Raw genomic sequence first — 17756 nt, forward strand, 5'->3', positions numbered from 1 at the left:
TGTTGCATGATGATGTTTCTTCAAACTGTTTGTGGGGTATTTGTTTAGATAAGCATTGGTTTACAGATGAATTGCTGCGGCAACTACCACAATTCTGCCGAGAATTGACAACACATGATTAAATGCTCAACAAACTAAATATCGATTACAAGTGTAATAATTATTGGTGGAATGGTACGGAATAATGCCTTGTATTTGCAAACATTTGATTTGCAAGGCGGGTTATCCACAAAACTCTCACCACAGCACGGATAATTCGCATCCCGCTTCAGTGTCACATACAACGTGGTTGTTAATCACAGACACACTTTCACCAGGAGCACACTGTGGCTCCAGGTATCCTGTGATCTCTGCCTCTGGATTTCTAGCGAAGAAACCTTGTAGCCCTGCAGGAGAATCAGTTTGTTGACAGCCCACTGGCACGTGACATCCGTGCCTCCCAAACTCCGTGCCTCCTCTTGAACCCCGCAGCCCAGCTTCCAACGATTTCCCATCTTTTCGATTCTCATGCATTTCAAACCGTTAGACGCTGAGTGCACCTGATGATTCTTGATCACGGAACGCGCTGCACCATGTGGGCCACAAGAACTGGAGATTGAGATGCACCGCATGAAACCTTGCCTCCCCATTCAAAGGATTGTCTGCCGTCGCCTGCTAATTTCACCTGTTTGGAATCCCCGGTGAAATTCATCTGTCCCATTTATTCTTTATACTTCCAAGTATCCATGCCGTGAAATGATGAGTGGAACATCTTACCACCTGCACTCACCTGCAGATAACAGGAATCACCCGGAAGTGGCTGTAAATTATTTACATTTGGCACGAATAAAGAGTGAGCAGAAGTGTCAGATGCGTCATCCGCACAAGCAGCTCCGAACAGAGGCAGCGCGCATTTGTCAGGGCCACTTTGGTTGTCCCCAATGTTTATTGGATCGGGCGACGAGTGAACGCGACACGGACGTTCAGTGTACCCAACACATTTTACAGTGGACGGTGGATGACGAGTCCGCATAGGGAGGCGAGGCGAGGCACTCCCACGCACATCCATTTAAGTTGAAACGTCACCCTAATGCGTTCAAGACAAATCTGCTTATGGCAAAAGCAGGTGGCGTGGAGTTACGTAAAGCAGCCGCCGCACTATCGGCACAAGCGCTACGTCGAATTTATCTGCGGGACATGACAAAGCAGAATCAACCTCGTGGCTTCCAACTGGGAATGTTATTTCACCAGTAAAGAGAAGAGAAGTTGCGACTTGCAACAGCCACGTGTGTGAGTGGGAGATTGGCGCAGCTGTGAAGGTGTCCCCCAGGTAAGGGGCGCAGAGCGAGCTGAAGTGATTGCTCGCGCTGTGCGCATTGCAGTGGTTAAGCAACGTCCATACAACGGTCGTGGGTCCACGGTGCCAACATTGTGTTCTCGGTTTGTCTTGGTTGGTGTTCCATGTGAGAGAATCCCTCGTTCTGCGTAGCCTGCACAGACAGTAGATTAACATGTGGATGATCATAGGTTCTTCTTCTGACAAAATAATAGTGGGCTTTAAAACGAAAACAAACATCGCACATCTGCGTCACCTGTTAGGCATGCATTTATTAATTAAATGTCCATTTCACATTTGTAAGATAATCAGTACCTACAGGAATTCTCTAATATTAAGCGGTTTATTCATTGTGTGTCCATCCGGTCGATTTGGCCAGTGGCAACCGTTTTGTAACCAGGGTGGTGAAAACTCGTGAGCCCAGAACAAATTTAATCTGTAAGAGTAACCTGGGTTACAAAAATAGCAAAATAAAAATATAAAGTACGGCAACGAAGTAACATGGAAATTAGCACCTTGGCAAAATATAGTGAACTAACATCTTGCAAAAATATGGGTCGTCCACTGTTCTTTGTTGAACATGCATGAACTAATTTAAACGCGCTTGTGACAACTCCCCCAAGCACGAGCTCTCTTCATGTATTTTTTTGGGTCAAATTAATTAAGTCCATCCACGAACAGTTTGCGTTGGCAACATTGACAGCTTGTGGAACCAGGGGGCCGCTGTCCTGACACCAGCCGCCTCTGCCCATCCCCAAAACACCTCTCTCCCCACGAGTCCGTGCATTAAAGCCAATAAGCTTCTTAGCAAATTCGGTTAATCCTATTTTCAGCCTAAACTTCTCTTTGAGAATTAGTTTTACATGTTGCATGCGCACAGAACGAGGAGGTAAATATGCTTTAGTGATACTGCACACAGCGCTGCAATACACACATTGGTGTTTGTATATATGGATGTTTAACTTCTTTCGCACCGCACGCAGCCAACCGTGTTAATCGGAGGTGCATTTACAAAGCATGTTTTATGGCTGACACACATGCTTTGTAAACGCTGACCCCACAATGTGGTACATGGCACTGGGGTGGCACTGAAACCAGACTTCGGAGGGAAATTCAAATCACTCCCGGCCTTAAAACGATCCAGTGGCGTCCTCTCTCCGTCTTGCAAGTCACTTGGGTTACTTATCGCTCCGTGCCTCCTTCCCACTCAAGTTACTCGGACCTCCTCGATGTAAACTAAATAAAACAAGGCAACAAATCAGACTCGCTGGGAATGTTCTCCAATCGCTCTTAGAATTATTTATAGATTACCAGGAGTTAGTTGGGTCCTGGGCATTCTCATCGGATTCTTACAAATTCTAACTTGGCATTCTCAATTCGCCTTCAAAAGCCCATGCCGTCACTTTGAGATATCTTACAAACCTGACTCGATTTTGTTTAACAAAAATACAAATATTTGTTCGATCTATCTCCAAGATAAGCAACCGATCTCATCTCACTCCCAACCGATTGCCTTTTACTCCGTTTATCGCAAACGCTGGTAAGTGCTAATGTGGCGTGGATGTTTGGCTCTGTGCAGACAGCCAGCCTCCTCCCAAGGTGTTGCCTCAGACGCCCACGTGCCCCAAGTATCCTTAGCCAGTCCCACTGACACACCCTGTCCCTGCCCTCAAAGAAGCGCTGCTAAAGGTGGGTCATATAATTATTATTTTTAAACTAAAACTACACATTTTTATTTTACCAGGTAAGGCCCACTGAGCTTTATATTGCTATTTTTAAGATAACTCGACGAAGTGGCTTATCACGTGGACATTTATAGCAGCAGCCAAATACTCTAAACGCGTGATGTTGATTCTAAATGTGGAGGGAAAACCCGGAGGACCCGGAGAAAAATCCACGGGACCACAGGGAGAATTGGACTCGTGTCAGAAAACATGTACAGTAGTGGCATGCGTGACAACGAGAGGCTGGAAGAGAGGCAAAGAAATTAGCATCTGGACAACGCGTTGAAGTGGGTTTGTTCCCAAGGACAGACGAAGGTGGCACTTTACAAGGAACAAGAGACAAGGCGAGATTGCGATCCAAGACTGTGGGCCCTGTATCGGGCGTTGCACACGTGACTGTCAGAAGAAGAGAGAAGGCATATCTAGAGTTTGATTATGTTGGTAAAGTCACGTAGGTATAAAATAAAAAAAATACATCACGACGTTTCGGGCGCAACACAAGCGTCCATCATTATAACTACGCGACTTTACCGAAAGAACCAAAGAGTATGGATTCCTGCAGTCACGAAAGCTTTAAATCAAGATGTCTACAGTTGTTTTTGCTCCGTTTGACGTTGGCCGTGTTAGAGCCGTGCGCCAGCTCCATTGACTTCTGGGCTCGAATTCAAAGTGAACATATCAGGAAATTAGAGATTTTCAAGTGGAGTGAGTGGTATGGCTTTAGTCCACTCACCAATAAGTACAACAAACACGTTATTAATCTGGCTTTTCTTTTAACCATTTGTGATCGTTGACATTTGAAAAAAGGTTGTGCAAGTCAGACGAATAATGTACAGAAAAACATTCCTTTGAGGGCATGAGCGCTCCCCGTTTTGTGTTTGGATTCTTAACAGTGTATCAATATAAATTTGTATATGTCTTTATGACGACTGTTACCTGTCTCGTGATGGTTTGCTGACCGTAAGACTCTTACAGAAGAACAAGCCCCGCCACACTGCGCCGTCACGGCCATGGCGTGTTTGTCCCCCCGAGGTGCGATACGCCGGGCAAGAGGCATAGCCTTAATCTCCATTGTCTTATGGTTGTTCTTGTTTGACTAGCCATCCCACCAGGGGCGGTTTCTTCATTAGGGCGATTGGGCGACGCACCACCAATGTCATTCAACCACAGAGTCACGCTAGCCGTTACTGTGCCTCTGGATATAGTCCAATCAGCGTCATGTCACGTTCTGTGGAGTACCGCCTCTTTTTGGGCGATTTCACTCCGGCTGAGAATCGCCCCGAGTGGCCCCATAGACTTACATTCAAAGATGTTTTTTTTCGAACTGGGGGCGCTGCAATGCATTCTCTATGGCTTCCGGGAGGGCTCGCACTAACGTGCTTACGTCATCATACGTAAGCACGTTTCATCCAACAATATAATTTGTCGCCACCTAGTGGAATCTTTAATAAAAGAAACTTGAGTGGATTGTATTAATAGTGAGTATAGAAACAAACAAGATGTATTGTAAGAGTCACTTTATTTTTCATTAATATTAAAGAAGTGAAGTTGCCTTTACATGCTTAAGCTGTTAATTTATCCATTGCATGGGTGGACCTTATCCTTATCAATCATCCAGACATTTGCCCCCCCTGAGAGATTTTGCAGGAGCCGCCACTGCATCCCACTAGGATTTTTTGCAAACAGCGTTGAAATGCGGTATTTCTTCTGGAAAACGTTGCTGTTTTTTCCAGGATTTTTCTGTTGCGTGGAGTCACTTGAAGATGTTTCTCGTTTGTGTTTTGTTTTGTTGTGGCGATTGCAACCGATTCCAGAGCCACATGGCTCACAGGGTTATACTTAATGAATGAAACTGAAACCACGAAGAGACGAGCAGGGAGTGATGCACGAAATGACCGAGTGCTCGATTACACCTGGTATGGTGACAATAAATGTGTAATTTGAGAATTCCAAACTCGTGCAAACTGACGGTTATCATTTAGAGTTTTTTGGTGAATATTGGGCAGTATTTCTACATTTTCGGAGGAAATTAGTTTGAAAATTTTCATGAAAAACTACAAATGAACACACACTGCTTGATTGTGACATGAAGGTCACCTTTGAGTGCCTCCGTACGTGAATATGGGCGCCACGGTGGCCAGATGTGAACTACCTCGCTTGGTTTCTCGGAGATTGTGGCTTTGATCTCGACCCTGACGCCTGTATATTCAGAGTTTGAATGTTTTCCTCGTGATCGCGTGGATTTTGCTCCGAGTCCTCCAATTTTTCTCTCCACGTTTAGAAACATGTGTTTAGAGTATTTGGCTACTATACATTTCCACATGATACGTCACTTCGTTTGGCTATCATTTGTGGCCAGGTCGCTTCTGAAAAAGAGCTATTTAGCTCAGTGGGCCTTACCTGGTGGAATATAAATAGTTTCGTTTAGTAATATTGCATCAAGGCGTTTTTTTATTTGCACGAAATGTTGTCAATAATTAACATTAGAATGTGGGAGTACGTTTCGTGTTTGTAATTTATTATATTTGCGAGCGTATTGTCACGCTTGGGGTCTTGCTACGATCGAGGTTGTTCTGCTACCCGCAGGCAGCATGGCTTTGTGTGCGGCACTGGTGTCAGGTTTTCCATCAGTAGTGGACAAATCAAGAACTGCCGTGAAAATGCTCTTTATTTTGTACCTTTTCAAAGGGCTCCTTGGTCAGGGATGCTCCCGCGGTGCAATGATCAGTAGGTTGGACTTGTAATCCACAAGTTGCCGGGTCGTTGAAGAAACAGTGCCTCTATCCACCCAGCAATGTGAATGGGTTCAATCACAGTGAGTCGATCGGCAGGTCGCATTGTGGTGGTGTAAAAGTGGGAGGACTTCCACCTCTTCCAAGACGTCTGGCCGGCGTGCAAGACTTGGCCAAAACCACCTCTAAATGGGCCTGCTCTCAAGAGCTTTCTTTAATGGAGGTCCCTTCCGCCGGCAGCGGCGCAAGCGAGAACTTGCAGTCCTGCGCCTTTACCTTTAAACCAAGGCCGTAATTATAATATATATTGGGGGGGACACATCCCCAAAGAGACACATCCCCCCCAATATTCAAATATGTTCAAAATGTCCCCCCCCCAATATATTGCTATAAAATATATTTCTGGTTATATGATAGTGGTTATGCTTGTAATTTATTAATCCCAAATCTCTGCCATTAAAAACAATGAAACAAGAAAAGGTAAAAAGGAAAAAAATAGAGCATGTAATACAATACACTATTATACATTATTGTAAAAAATAAATAAAAAGTCCATCCTATGTGTTAGTGACTTTTTTAATATCTTAGGCAAGAAATTAATTTTCGAATTTAGATTTTTTTCTCGGGGGGGACCCCCAGACCCCCTAGAAGATTTGGTCCCCCCCAATGTTGACTCCATGGCTACGGCCTTGTTTTAAACCCCCTCGGCCGCTCCCCTCGCACCGTCTTGCAAAGATCTGCGGCACCCGCAGCTCCTCCCCGCGCTGCTGCTGGCGCGCCTGTGGGAGGAGCGCCGCCTGGCGTCGCGGGACGACGTCACCCTGCGCCGTCTGGCCAGCCACACCTCGGGTACGCGGGTGGGTGGGGGGCGCCTCCACGTCCCGGCGTGCACCCCCACGGTCGACTGAGCTCGCATTTGTCCACCGGCGTGTGCGTGGCGTGGAGGTGCGGCTGCCGCCGTGTTAACGGTTATCAACCGGTGGCGGAACGAGCATGGGGGGGGGTGGGCAGGGGGTGTCTTGCCCCCCCACCCTCCCCTGGTGGCCAAAGCTACGAGTTGGGGTCCCCCTCCTTAACAACCACTATGAGATTTGTTTTCAACAAGAGTGACAAAGAGCAACAACAAACTTATTTAATACGCGGTTTCAATTTATTTTCATGAAACGCTTTCACATAGAACTCCGTGTCTGGGATATTCATTTCAAAGAGCCACGACTTCGGCGCTGTCGTGGCTGCATTTTTCGAAGACCGAGCGTCCCTCCAGCGATGTGATTAGGCAAGAGCAGCGGCGGTATATACTGTAACAGCCTCGGTGCGACTGCGTGAGACAAATCAAATATTGGGGCTCCACCTGGCCAATTGCTGCACCCCCTGAGCTGATAATGTAGCCACGACACCACTGGTTATCACGCACTGGGCTTTTTCAGAGGTAGCTGCCCATGAAACACGCAACGTTGGGCCGACGTTCGTTGACGTTGGCTCAACGCTGCGTGTTTACAATAGTGCAGATTTAATAAATACCCCCCCACCACCTCCTCTGTCCACCCAGTAGCGTAAACCAACCACAGTCGATGGGCAGGTCGCGTGCGGTGGGGTAACGTGTGGGTACTCCAACATTGCCGTGATTCTGGTGTCGTTGATTTGCAGCATGAAGCCAAAAGTCTTCCAGAATAAACGAGCGTGGAGCGTCGCTCATTTCAGTTATTTCAGTTTTCAGTTGCATTTATTTGGTATAGCCCTGTGAGCCATTCGGCTCTTGAATCGGGTGCAACCGCAACAAAAAAACATGAACAAGAAAACATCTTAAAGTAACTATGTGCAAACAGACAAATCCAGGAAAAAACAGCAAAGTATTCCAGAAAAAGCGCCGTACACCAACGCTTTGTGCAAAAATCCCAGTGGGATACAAGTTATTGGTCTTGGAACAATCGTGCCATTTCCATATTCCTATGGTGCTGGCCAGTCTTGTGTAGAGCCAATGTATCCATCCTGGAGGGATTATGATAACGGTGATGATGGTGGTGGTGATTAATAGTGGTGGTGATGGCGGTGATGCTCAGGAAGGCTCTTGAGTGGTAGGGTAGATGAGTTCGATTCCCATTCACGACCAATAACAGTGACGATTATCTGAATCAGATTTTGGGCCTTTCCTAGGTCGGCTCAGCCTCAATTGCGTACCTGGTGTGGTGTATAAACATCGCCATTGCTGGCCACCCACCCTCGCGTGTGCTGTGCCGGCCTTCTTAGATGTTCGTTAACAGCACTTGCCCGAACAGTCTGATTTAAGGCTATACAGAGGATCTTTGTCTTTGGAGGTTCGTGAAGGGCGCTACTGGACTGTTGGAGGCATTTGCACTCCAACAACAGCGGAGGGCAGAGGAGCGATGCTCAAAACGATGAGTGGAGTGCCGAGCGGGTAAAATACAGCAAGTTAGCACAGTAGTGGGTACAGGTGGTGCATCTGCCAGTCATCTCAGTCTACCCTTGGCACCTCGATGTGTTCCGTGACCTTCTGCAAGTGAGCCTTCGACACTTCACGTGGCCTTGGAGTGCACCTGGCCTGGCACAAGCGCCGCTGTGACGTCACCGCCGCTTAGTGGCGAATTGCGGCTGTTCTTGTTGATGATTCGCAACCTGCTCAGATCGTGAGTCGAGCATTCTGCAGCACCAGCCGGCGGACGATGTTACGGTATCTGTAACGATGTAGAAAGGGCGCGTGTGAAGGAGGGGCCTGGTCGTGCAACAGTTCGCGCGCTGCGCTACGAACACGACGACCCGTGCTCGATTCCCTATCACAGGCTAATACCAGTGACAAATATCTGAACTGGTCCTGAGCTTCGCCTAGGTCGACTCAGCCTCAAATGAGTACCTGGTGTGATGTATAAACATAACCACTGGGGATACAAAGGTGGCCGGACGTGGTGCTGGCCACCGACCCTTGCGTGTGCTGTGCCGGCCTTCATAGGTGCTCGCTAACAGCACTTTCCCCAACAGCCTGTTAAGGCTATACGGAATATCTTTGTCTTTGTGTTTTTTTTGGGGTCATTGTGGTGATGATTCAACCCCCAACTGGCAATTCGAACTCCCAAACTTTGCCGATTGTAAAGTCGAGCATTCTGCAGCAGCAGCCAGGACAGCGGTGGGGGGTGACGATGTAGCTGTAACGATGTTGATAGGATGCGTGCGAGGTGAGATGACTCGCGTGGCCGTGTGGCGGTGGCCTGGCACGGGACCTGCGTGGCACGGGACCTGCTGTGGACGGGCATCACGTGGGAGGCGCTGCTCAAGGAGCACGTGCTCGTGGTCGCTCCCCGGCACGCGATACGACGACGCCATCACATGGAAGACATCGTCTTTTGGTGACAACAAAAACAACGATCAACGAAACCCGAGGCTGTGACATTGATCGTAGACACAACTTTGCGTGAACTCTGACTCAATGTTAACACTGTTAAACACTTCAAGGGACTGTGCTTTGGCAGCAGTGTATAAGCACGCATCTACAGAACTACCGAAATCTACATTGACACTGCTTCAACATAGCAAAGTGCCGGTGTTAGAGTACAGCAATAATAGGGCATTGAGTGGGGAAACAGCCACAGCTGTACATTTATTATTGTTCAGAGTACCACGTTATGATGATGCAGTGTGAATGACGAATGTGAGGAGTTATTTTGAATTTGTAGCTGGATTACTTAGGGGCCGTTAATAAATGACGTCACGCACCTAGGGGGGGGGGGGGTCAGACATTTATGACGATGACGATGTGTGACGAGGGGGGGGGGGGTTGAGAAATGTGACGTCACATCAAAATGCGCAACTTTAAATAAATATAGACAACACATTCTACTTAATTAAATATACTTTTTAATAATTTTTTTCTCCTACAACATCAGAGTACAGCGCCACATTAAATACGCACTATAATATCAATATATGAAAGCGATTTGAAGCATGGTTTATATTTTTTTGGGGGGGGGGGGGAGAGACGAAGGGGGGGGGGCGGGTCAAAAATCGTCCAAAATCGCGTGACGTCATTTATGGACGGTCCCTTAACACTATATATTTACCTGTAGTCCCGTGTGGCCCCCATACCCTGCGCTCCTCAGGCCACGCCCTGTTAGCACAACCTACAATTTGTGATTCTACACTGGCGGTAGTAGTGGGGCCTTCTCGAGATGGTGCCGAAGATGTGGGAACTCAGATTGTCTCCGAGCCCCGAACAGTTCAAGAAACTCTGCAAGACTATTTTTTTATTTTGAGCTTTTCCTTGAGCATTGTCCTCTCATTTTCATATATTGTTTTACGTGTGTCTTGATTTTGTAGGTAGGACTACGTCCGTTTAATTTCTACTGTGAAGTATTGCGATGCCCTATTCAGTGGGGGCGAGCTTTTACAACAAAAATACATATGATAATTTATTTATTTTTAGCCTCAGGCAACAGCCTTAGATAGATAGTGATGAGAAATGTGAAGAATTTCTGCCAGGTTTAGTCAATTGCTTTCTTCCCCCTGGGTATTTTGAGAACCAGCCCACTGCTTTACTGCTGTAGCCACAAGCTGATAATGTAGAAATTGCGATAATCTTGACAACCTCATCAAATGCTAATGACAGATCGGTTAAGACAGCTGCACATAATTTTCTTGTTATCCAAACGATCCGTAAATATCGTTGGACATGGAACACTTTTTTTATTGCAACATGTTGCAATTAATGTCCCCTTCAGGAGTACAATCTCTCTGAGACTTTTATCCGGTATTGCATGAAAGCTTTTTTATCTATAGAAATGCTGGAACATTATGCAATGAGTGTTATCTGCTAATATTTGCACTTTCCCAGCAGTGGTCAGGCATTTGCAAGGCATATTATATCTGCACTCGAGGCTGGATTATACAGTAATGTCCATGTGGAAATGCAGAATAGCAGTCGTGTATTCATTACATCCCGTTAAAATGACTGCATGTTTATGAGGAACAGTAGCTGTGGGGGGTTCCGTCTGAGCTGCGGGCTAGTCTGCTGCAGTTGCTCATCCACCTGCTGGGCTCTGGCAACCCAACCAACAAACGATCAGATGTTAACCCGCGGTCGGCCCCGGAATGACCATCACCAGCGCGCCTCTGTGCCTCTTCCAGCTGCCACTCCAGCATCGCGGCCACATCCCTGCTGGCGCGCGTGCTCGCTGAGCGGGTTGCGGGAAGCAAGTACGAGGCGTGGCCGGAGCAGAATGTGCTGCGACCGATGTGGATGAGAGACGCCGACTTCTCCCCGCACGCCCACGTGGACGCGGGCGAGTGGCCTGAGCGGAGGGGCGCTACGCGGACGGGAGGGTCCCTCCGCTCTGCAGCCTGGGCTGGTACCGTCCCGCCGGACAGATGCTCTCGAGCGTCGCCGACTTGGCCAAGCTCAGCACCCCGTTGCTGGGCACGTCCCAAAACCCGGTCCTCATGAGGGACACCGTCAAGGTTGGCATAGTTGGTGCCATCGTCGGGGTTTTAGTTTTTTTAAGCCAAATTTCCCGTTGCACCAAAAAAAGAAAATGTGTCCGCCGACATAAAAAGAGGGAATGTAACCGCACCTTTGTGGCAAGTTCGGACAAGCGCGGCAGAGGCAGGTCACCATTGTGGAGACGCTGAAGGAAGTGCTTCAGTCACGATCGTGTTTTTGCTGATCGGATTTCACTCCTTGGCCTTTCTCACAACCGGTTTGTTCAAACTGCACGTGTCATGCGGTTGATTCACTGTCGCTGGGTCCCTGTACCCCGCATAAGCCACTTGGAGTATATAAATAGCCATGCCTTTCTCTCCCAGCGACCGAGGCGGCAGGGATGATGGAGAGCCAGTGGGCACTAACGCGTCGGGAGGGGCGAGTGTGTGGCTGACTCTGCTTCTGAAGGATCAGGAAGTTATCCTCACGATTTTCCTGATATCACAGAGCTTAACTTTAATACATACACATGTTTATTATTTATACACATACACATGTTTATTATTTATACACATACACATGTTTATTATTTTTGTATTATGTACAGGGCAGTCCAAAAGTAAATACATGTAGGGTTATTATATTTATTTTAACAAATAACGTAGCGTATTTTTTAAACAAAAGTTCAAACTGACTTATATGAACATAAATGCATGCATACATTATTTTGAAATCTATGTAGGACTTTTTTTTAAAGATTACAGCTGTAATCTTTCAACATTCATCAATAGTGTTTTGTCTCAATTCATTCGCGGTTCTTGGCCGACTTTTTTAAATGGTGGACTTTAGGTGACCCCACAGGAAGAAGAAAAATATCTATTAATAATGATAATAGATCAAATCTAAGCTTAACACAAATAAACAATTACAATGGTTTAATGCCAGTGTTAAAATAATTGAAATAATCCTATGCGTCCTGACTTGTATGTCGACTCTGTATATCAGTAAGATTAACACACAGTTCTAGATTTTAAGCTTTCGTGACTGCAAGGATTCATACTCTTTGGTTTTTTCGGTAAAGTCACGTAGGTAAAAAATAAAATAAATGAAAAAAATAAATGAAAAACTAAATTAAATCACGACGTTTCGGAGGCAACACAAGCTTCCGTCTTCAGGTGGAACCGTTACAGCCAAATTCACTGTAAAGGTTTCACCTGAAGACGGAAGCTTGCGTTGCCTCCGAAACGTCGTGATTTAATTTAGTTGTTTTTCATTTATTTTATTTTTTACCTACGTGACCTTACAGTTGTTCACGTACACCAAGGCTCGCACTGTCCGTCAAAGTGAAAAACAATCAACGCTGGTGCTGTTCCCTATACATCAAGCGGCAAAAAACAGAGAACATCTTGGGTGACGAACACTACGGATAGAGCAGTCTCGGCGCATGGTGGCTTGAGTCTTCAGTGACCCGTGTAATACAGCACTCACAGTGGCAAATTCCATGCAGATATCAGATTATTGAGCTGGCAGGTCTTGAATTCCTGAGCTTTAATGTGATCTGCCACTAACACGAGCCACACATGCGTACACTGATTTCAAGGAAAGCCCACAGAAGGAGGCAATTGCTGCAGCAAACGTGTATTTATGACCTCTACGTTTTAAGTGTGCAATAACTGTGAAGGAAAACGTAGAATTATTGAAATCTTTGTTTTAATTCCCAGACAGACTCTGCTGTTTCGGCAGATGTTGTTGACCCCAGTTCAGGCGTGCTAAGTGGACTACTTTGCGGCGAAGGCTGGCCTTCCCTGGGAGATTGGGGGCCGTCCATAAATGACGTCACGCGATTTTGGACGATTTTTGACCCCCCCCCCCCATCGTCACACGGCGTCACAAAAAGTCAGACCGCCCCTCAGAAAGCTCTGCCACCATCCCCCAAAATAAAACATGCTTCAAATCGCTTTAAACTATTGCCATTGCAGTGCGTGTTTAATGTGGCGCTGCACTCTGATGTTGTAGGAGAAAACATTTATTAAAAAGTCTATTTAATTAAGTAGAACGTGTTGTCTATATTTATTTTAAGTTGTGCATTTTGATCTGACGTCACATATCTCAAACTCCCTCCCCCCCTCGTCACACATCGTCACAAATGTCTGACCCCCCCCAGGTGCGTGACGTCATTTATGGACGGCCCCTTGGGCGCCAGCTGGGATACACGATCCTCAGGAAGGACGGCGGTATCGATGGCTATGCTGCCACCTTCGCAATCGTGCCGCAACTGGAGCTGGTATTCGTGTTGCTGATCGCAGGCGAGAGGCGGCAGCAGGGACTGTGTTGTGGGTCGGAATCACGTCGAAGCTGTAATAGCACAGAGTTGCCATTTGCTTTTATTATTCTCACGAAGCACTTCAGCGGGGTGTCCCTGTGACGCACCACTGAACTCGTTATTACTTTGCCGATTTAGAACCTCAGTGTGGGGCTCGACCACTGTTATAAGTCAACAGTGGCTGTCATATGAAGAGCATCGTCTATGTCGTAAAGAAATGTAGAATTTACACGACAGGGCTACGAACAGAAATTCGCACTACCCATTGCTCAATGGAGCATAGAGGCACGTTGATGTGTTGTCATACTATTTTAGGATGTGATGATCAGAAACCCTCTTCACTGAGGGGTGCCACGGTCGCGAGATATGAACTACCTCACCTGGTATACAGAAGGTCGTGGGTTCGATCCCGACCTGACGTCTGTATATTTGATATTTGGAGTTTGCATGTCTCTCTCTCCATGGTTACGTGGATTTTTCTGTGGGTCCTCCGGTTTTTCCCTCCACATTCTGAATCAACATGTGTTTTTATTGTATTTAGCTGCTATAAATGTCCATGTCATAAGCCACTTCGTTGAGCTATAATTTGTGATAGGCAGGCCACTTCTGAAAAAGAGCCATATAGTCGTTCATTCGTAACGCGGTCATGTGGATGGCCATCAACCAACGAGTTATTTTGTGCGTTTGAATTGTACCCAGGAGTGCTAGGATAAAGCATTCACATTCTCTACTTGGCAAGGAGGTGCAAATCACCAGTTTTAGCCGCTGAGGTCGTGACAGGTTTCTGCTTTCCGTGCTCCGTGTGCTGTGCCCGTTCTGTTGTAATGTGCACTGATGCACTACTTTATTAAGGGAGATATTGTCACCTAAAATAAAGATTGATTTATGACGTGATTGATTGATCGACAATGTAAATACTCTATTCAGACTTCCACTGCAATAACATGCAGTGGGATTGCACTGGGGCCAGCTTGTGACACAAGCAGAATTTTGCATGGCAGCCCCTGATCTGACTCATCGAATATCCATAACACCATAAAACTGCCCTTGGTAGGAACTAATCCAAGTGGGACCCAGGCCAGACCTCTTCAGCTCCCAAGCTGTAACGCGATGATGCCGCAGCGCTAGGGTTATGGCCACCTTACACCCTTCATTTTCAGATCGTCTTTACAAAAATGAATCAGAGCTGGGCTCTCTGGCTATTCAAGTGATTGATGACTCTACCAATTATTGGGTTCGATTACTTGACTCGTCAGATAACACAGAAACACAGATGGGGTAAACAAGTCTCACTGTTGTGCCCACGTGTGCCGCTGGATGGGTGGTGATGGGCGGGGCTTGGTGACATCATCCGCATCATCTGCATCACGCTGTGCTTAACTTGCAGGGAGGTGTCCTGCCTTCAGCCATCAGTTTTAAAAGGAGGCCAAATAACTGACCACATATAAATTACAGTACAGGCAAACCTCTTACAGCGGTGCCTCTTACTGTACAACGCCATTTCGTTATCACATTCTTTGTCTTGGAGGAAAATTCCTGCATGGATCAGCCCAGTGCCTACCTTATTACAGACCAATTCAGACCTTATTGGTCACCCCGTGCCCATATAAATCTCAGCGTTCATCCTACAAAGTCCCATCACAAGGGAGAAACACAAACAAATTGCCCTTATTGAAACGCTGCACGCCATATGGATAACCGATGATCGACCGCAATTGATGTTTGATGTACTCGGTGGAAGGGCGAATCCCAGGGGTAGAGTTCAGGAATGGAACCGCAGAACGTTTCAATTATTTAACAAAACAATGACGAAAGACAGGCCAACAATATAATGTATTCTGTGTGTGTGTTATGTATATATTCTATGTGTGTTATGTATATATTTTTGTCGTGATTATGAATTTCCCCTGCTTCTTGTGGGGTTGGGCATTGGCTTGTTTATGTTCGGAATTGCGTAGCTAATGGGAGTGTTCATTCCCTTGCACCTATCGGCCCTCATTTTCTCCAACTGCAACTGTTAATGTTGGTGCCTCGATTAATAGTTGTTAAACATTATTTCTTATTAAGAATTAAGATGTGTATAGAATACACAATGACGGGCGGTTACCAGAGAAAATGCTGAGCATATTCTTAAAAATTAATTGTAATATGGCCTCTTTAATAACAATTGGTGTGGAAAATAACGGATCAAATGATCAATGATAACAATATCGTAATCAATGACACAAATAATAATCAAAGACACAAATAACCTTTTGTGCATTAACAAAATACGGGCGGCTTTGAGTCAATGTTCCTCATTATTGCGCAACCTTGTTGTTGTTCAACCCGCGCGTTATTGGTCATCTTGCGTGGTCGGGGATGTCTGACCCTCTCAGGCAGACCTCACAGCGGCTGTGTATGCCCAGCTGCTGCCGACCTTCGACCACGTGCTGCGTGAGGTCCCCAGGACTGCCTGTCCGGCTCCTGCGCTACCTCGGCTACTACGCCTACTCAAACGTGACCTTCTACCACATCACCACGGCACCGGAGCAGGACATGATGGAAAAAGGCCGCCGGAGTTTCAAGGAGCAGACGCAGACGCGACAACACCGCTTGAAGAAACGCCGAGTAAGTTTCTGAAGCGAAGACAAAGGGATAAGGGAAGTCAGGGACAGCAGAAGCAAAATACCGGTGAACTGCCAACAGCAGATAACCCGGAGAGCCTGCTACAGTCAGAGCGGCAGCCAAAAGACCCCAAAAAACATTGTTTTTGCGATTGTTTGGTCCTAGCATTGAAGTGAAGCTTCCGGAAAAATTCCGCACTTTTCACCTGAGCTACCTTGGCCTACACGTTTTCCGGGCCGAGTTTTTGGGCCCATTTCCCTGCTCTGTGGAGCAGCACTTGAGCCAGGGCCACCCGATCCCACTGGAGCAACAGGACCAACAGATTGTGAACTTCCATCACCCAGACTCAGGTGCACTCTGTCCAGGATTTGACATTCCGGGACTTAACATTTACAATGTCAGGCGTCTAAAGAGCTAGCCTATGTACTGATCATGGCAATGTAACTTTGCTAAATATCTGGTTGTAATTACAGAGCCATGATTAGCACCTCAGATTAGCACGATTGGCTACGTACGGTGTGAAAAAAGTTCAACATACATACTGAGATAAAAGTTTAAAATCTGTTTGGTCACTATAAAATGGACATTTTGTTCATGGAAGTACACGTTGCAGATGTTGTGGCCTCCAGTAGTAATTAAGTCAGTTTCACATACCCCTTTCTTATGAAAGTTAAGTTTTTTTCCCCATTCTAAATTGTATGTCCCATTGGCACCGTGGATACAACACTATCTATGTATCAAATGATTGCATTGAGGAAGCAGCAATGTTCGTTTTCGATTGAAATATGCAACACGTCACCGACTCCATCCAATCAAGACTCGACCATGAAAACAACGCGCAAATCGCGGCACACGACCATCGGAGTTGCTCTTAAAGAGAAACGACTCCATTCTGAAAACTGTGCCAGCTACTAAACATATCCAAATACATTGCATTTAATCAACCCATTTTTGCATCATGCTGATTAACAGAAAACTCATGATAGCAAAATACTCTTTGTTCTTTTTCGTTAAAGTCACGTAGGTAAAAAATAAAATAAGTGAAAACAACTAAATTAAATCACGACGTTTCGGGCGCAACACAAGCGTCCTTCTTCAGGTGGGGACAACGTAGCGAAAGCACAACCGCTTTTTATCTACGTGACTTTACCGAATAAAACCAAAGAGTATGAATCCTTGCAGTCACGAAAACTTCAAATCTAGAAAAAAGAAATACGTGTTCTTATCTGTAAATTTACACTTCCTTCATGCATGAGTACTAGTGCTGGAAAACAACGAAATTGAGATTTTAACGTCGTAATTTGGTTGTTAACATTTCCCCCTAACGACTCTATTATCTTGCCGCGCCTCCGACTAGCACGGTTCGCTACGAGTGGTGCAAAAGACGTTCAAAATACAGTACATACATTGTCAACGTCTTCATTGCTGACATTTCAGTGACAGCTGCCAAACTACACGAAGGCTTCCCTAAAACACGAACCCATGAGAAGATTTTTTACAAAAAGTATTGTACACCCCCCCCCAGCACGAGTGTTGAGCGGATGACCGCCGTGACCCCACGTGACCCCACGGCTGCGGGCCTACACGGTGACCCGCAGAGGGCAGCACATCCACTGCTGTTCTGTGGTTC

At 46.2% G+C, this 17756-nt stretch overlaps 1 protein-coding gene across 1 annotated transcript; it reads left to right on the plus strand.

Moving 5' to 3' along the window:
- The first annotated feature begins 1092 nt into the window (after nt 1-1092).
- On the plus strand, nt 1093-16544 carry LACTBL1 (lactamase beta like 1). The gene is given in 11 exon segments (XM_078601273.1): nt 1093-1105; nt 2895-3004; nt 4005-4071; nt 6507-6620; nt 8965-9130; nt 10905-11037; nt 11040-11234; nt 12940-13009; nt 13389-13502; nt 15969-16129; nt 16218-16544. Coding segments are annotated over 11 exon segments (1470 nt in total).
- The last annotated feature ends 1212 nt before the right edge of the window (nt 16545-17756 follow it).

This window comes from Lampetra planeri, chromosome 15 (genome assembly GCF_965212315.1).
Source record: "Lampetra planeri chromosome 15, kcLamPlan1.2.h2, whole genome shotgun sequence".
Taxonomy (NCBI): Eukaryota; Metazoa; Chordata; class Hyperoartia; order Petromyzontiformes; family Petromyzontidae; genus Lampetra; species Lampetra planeri.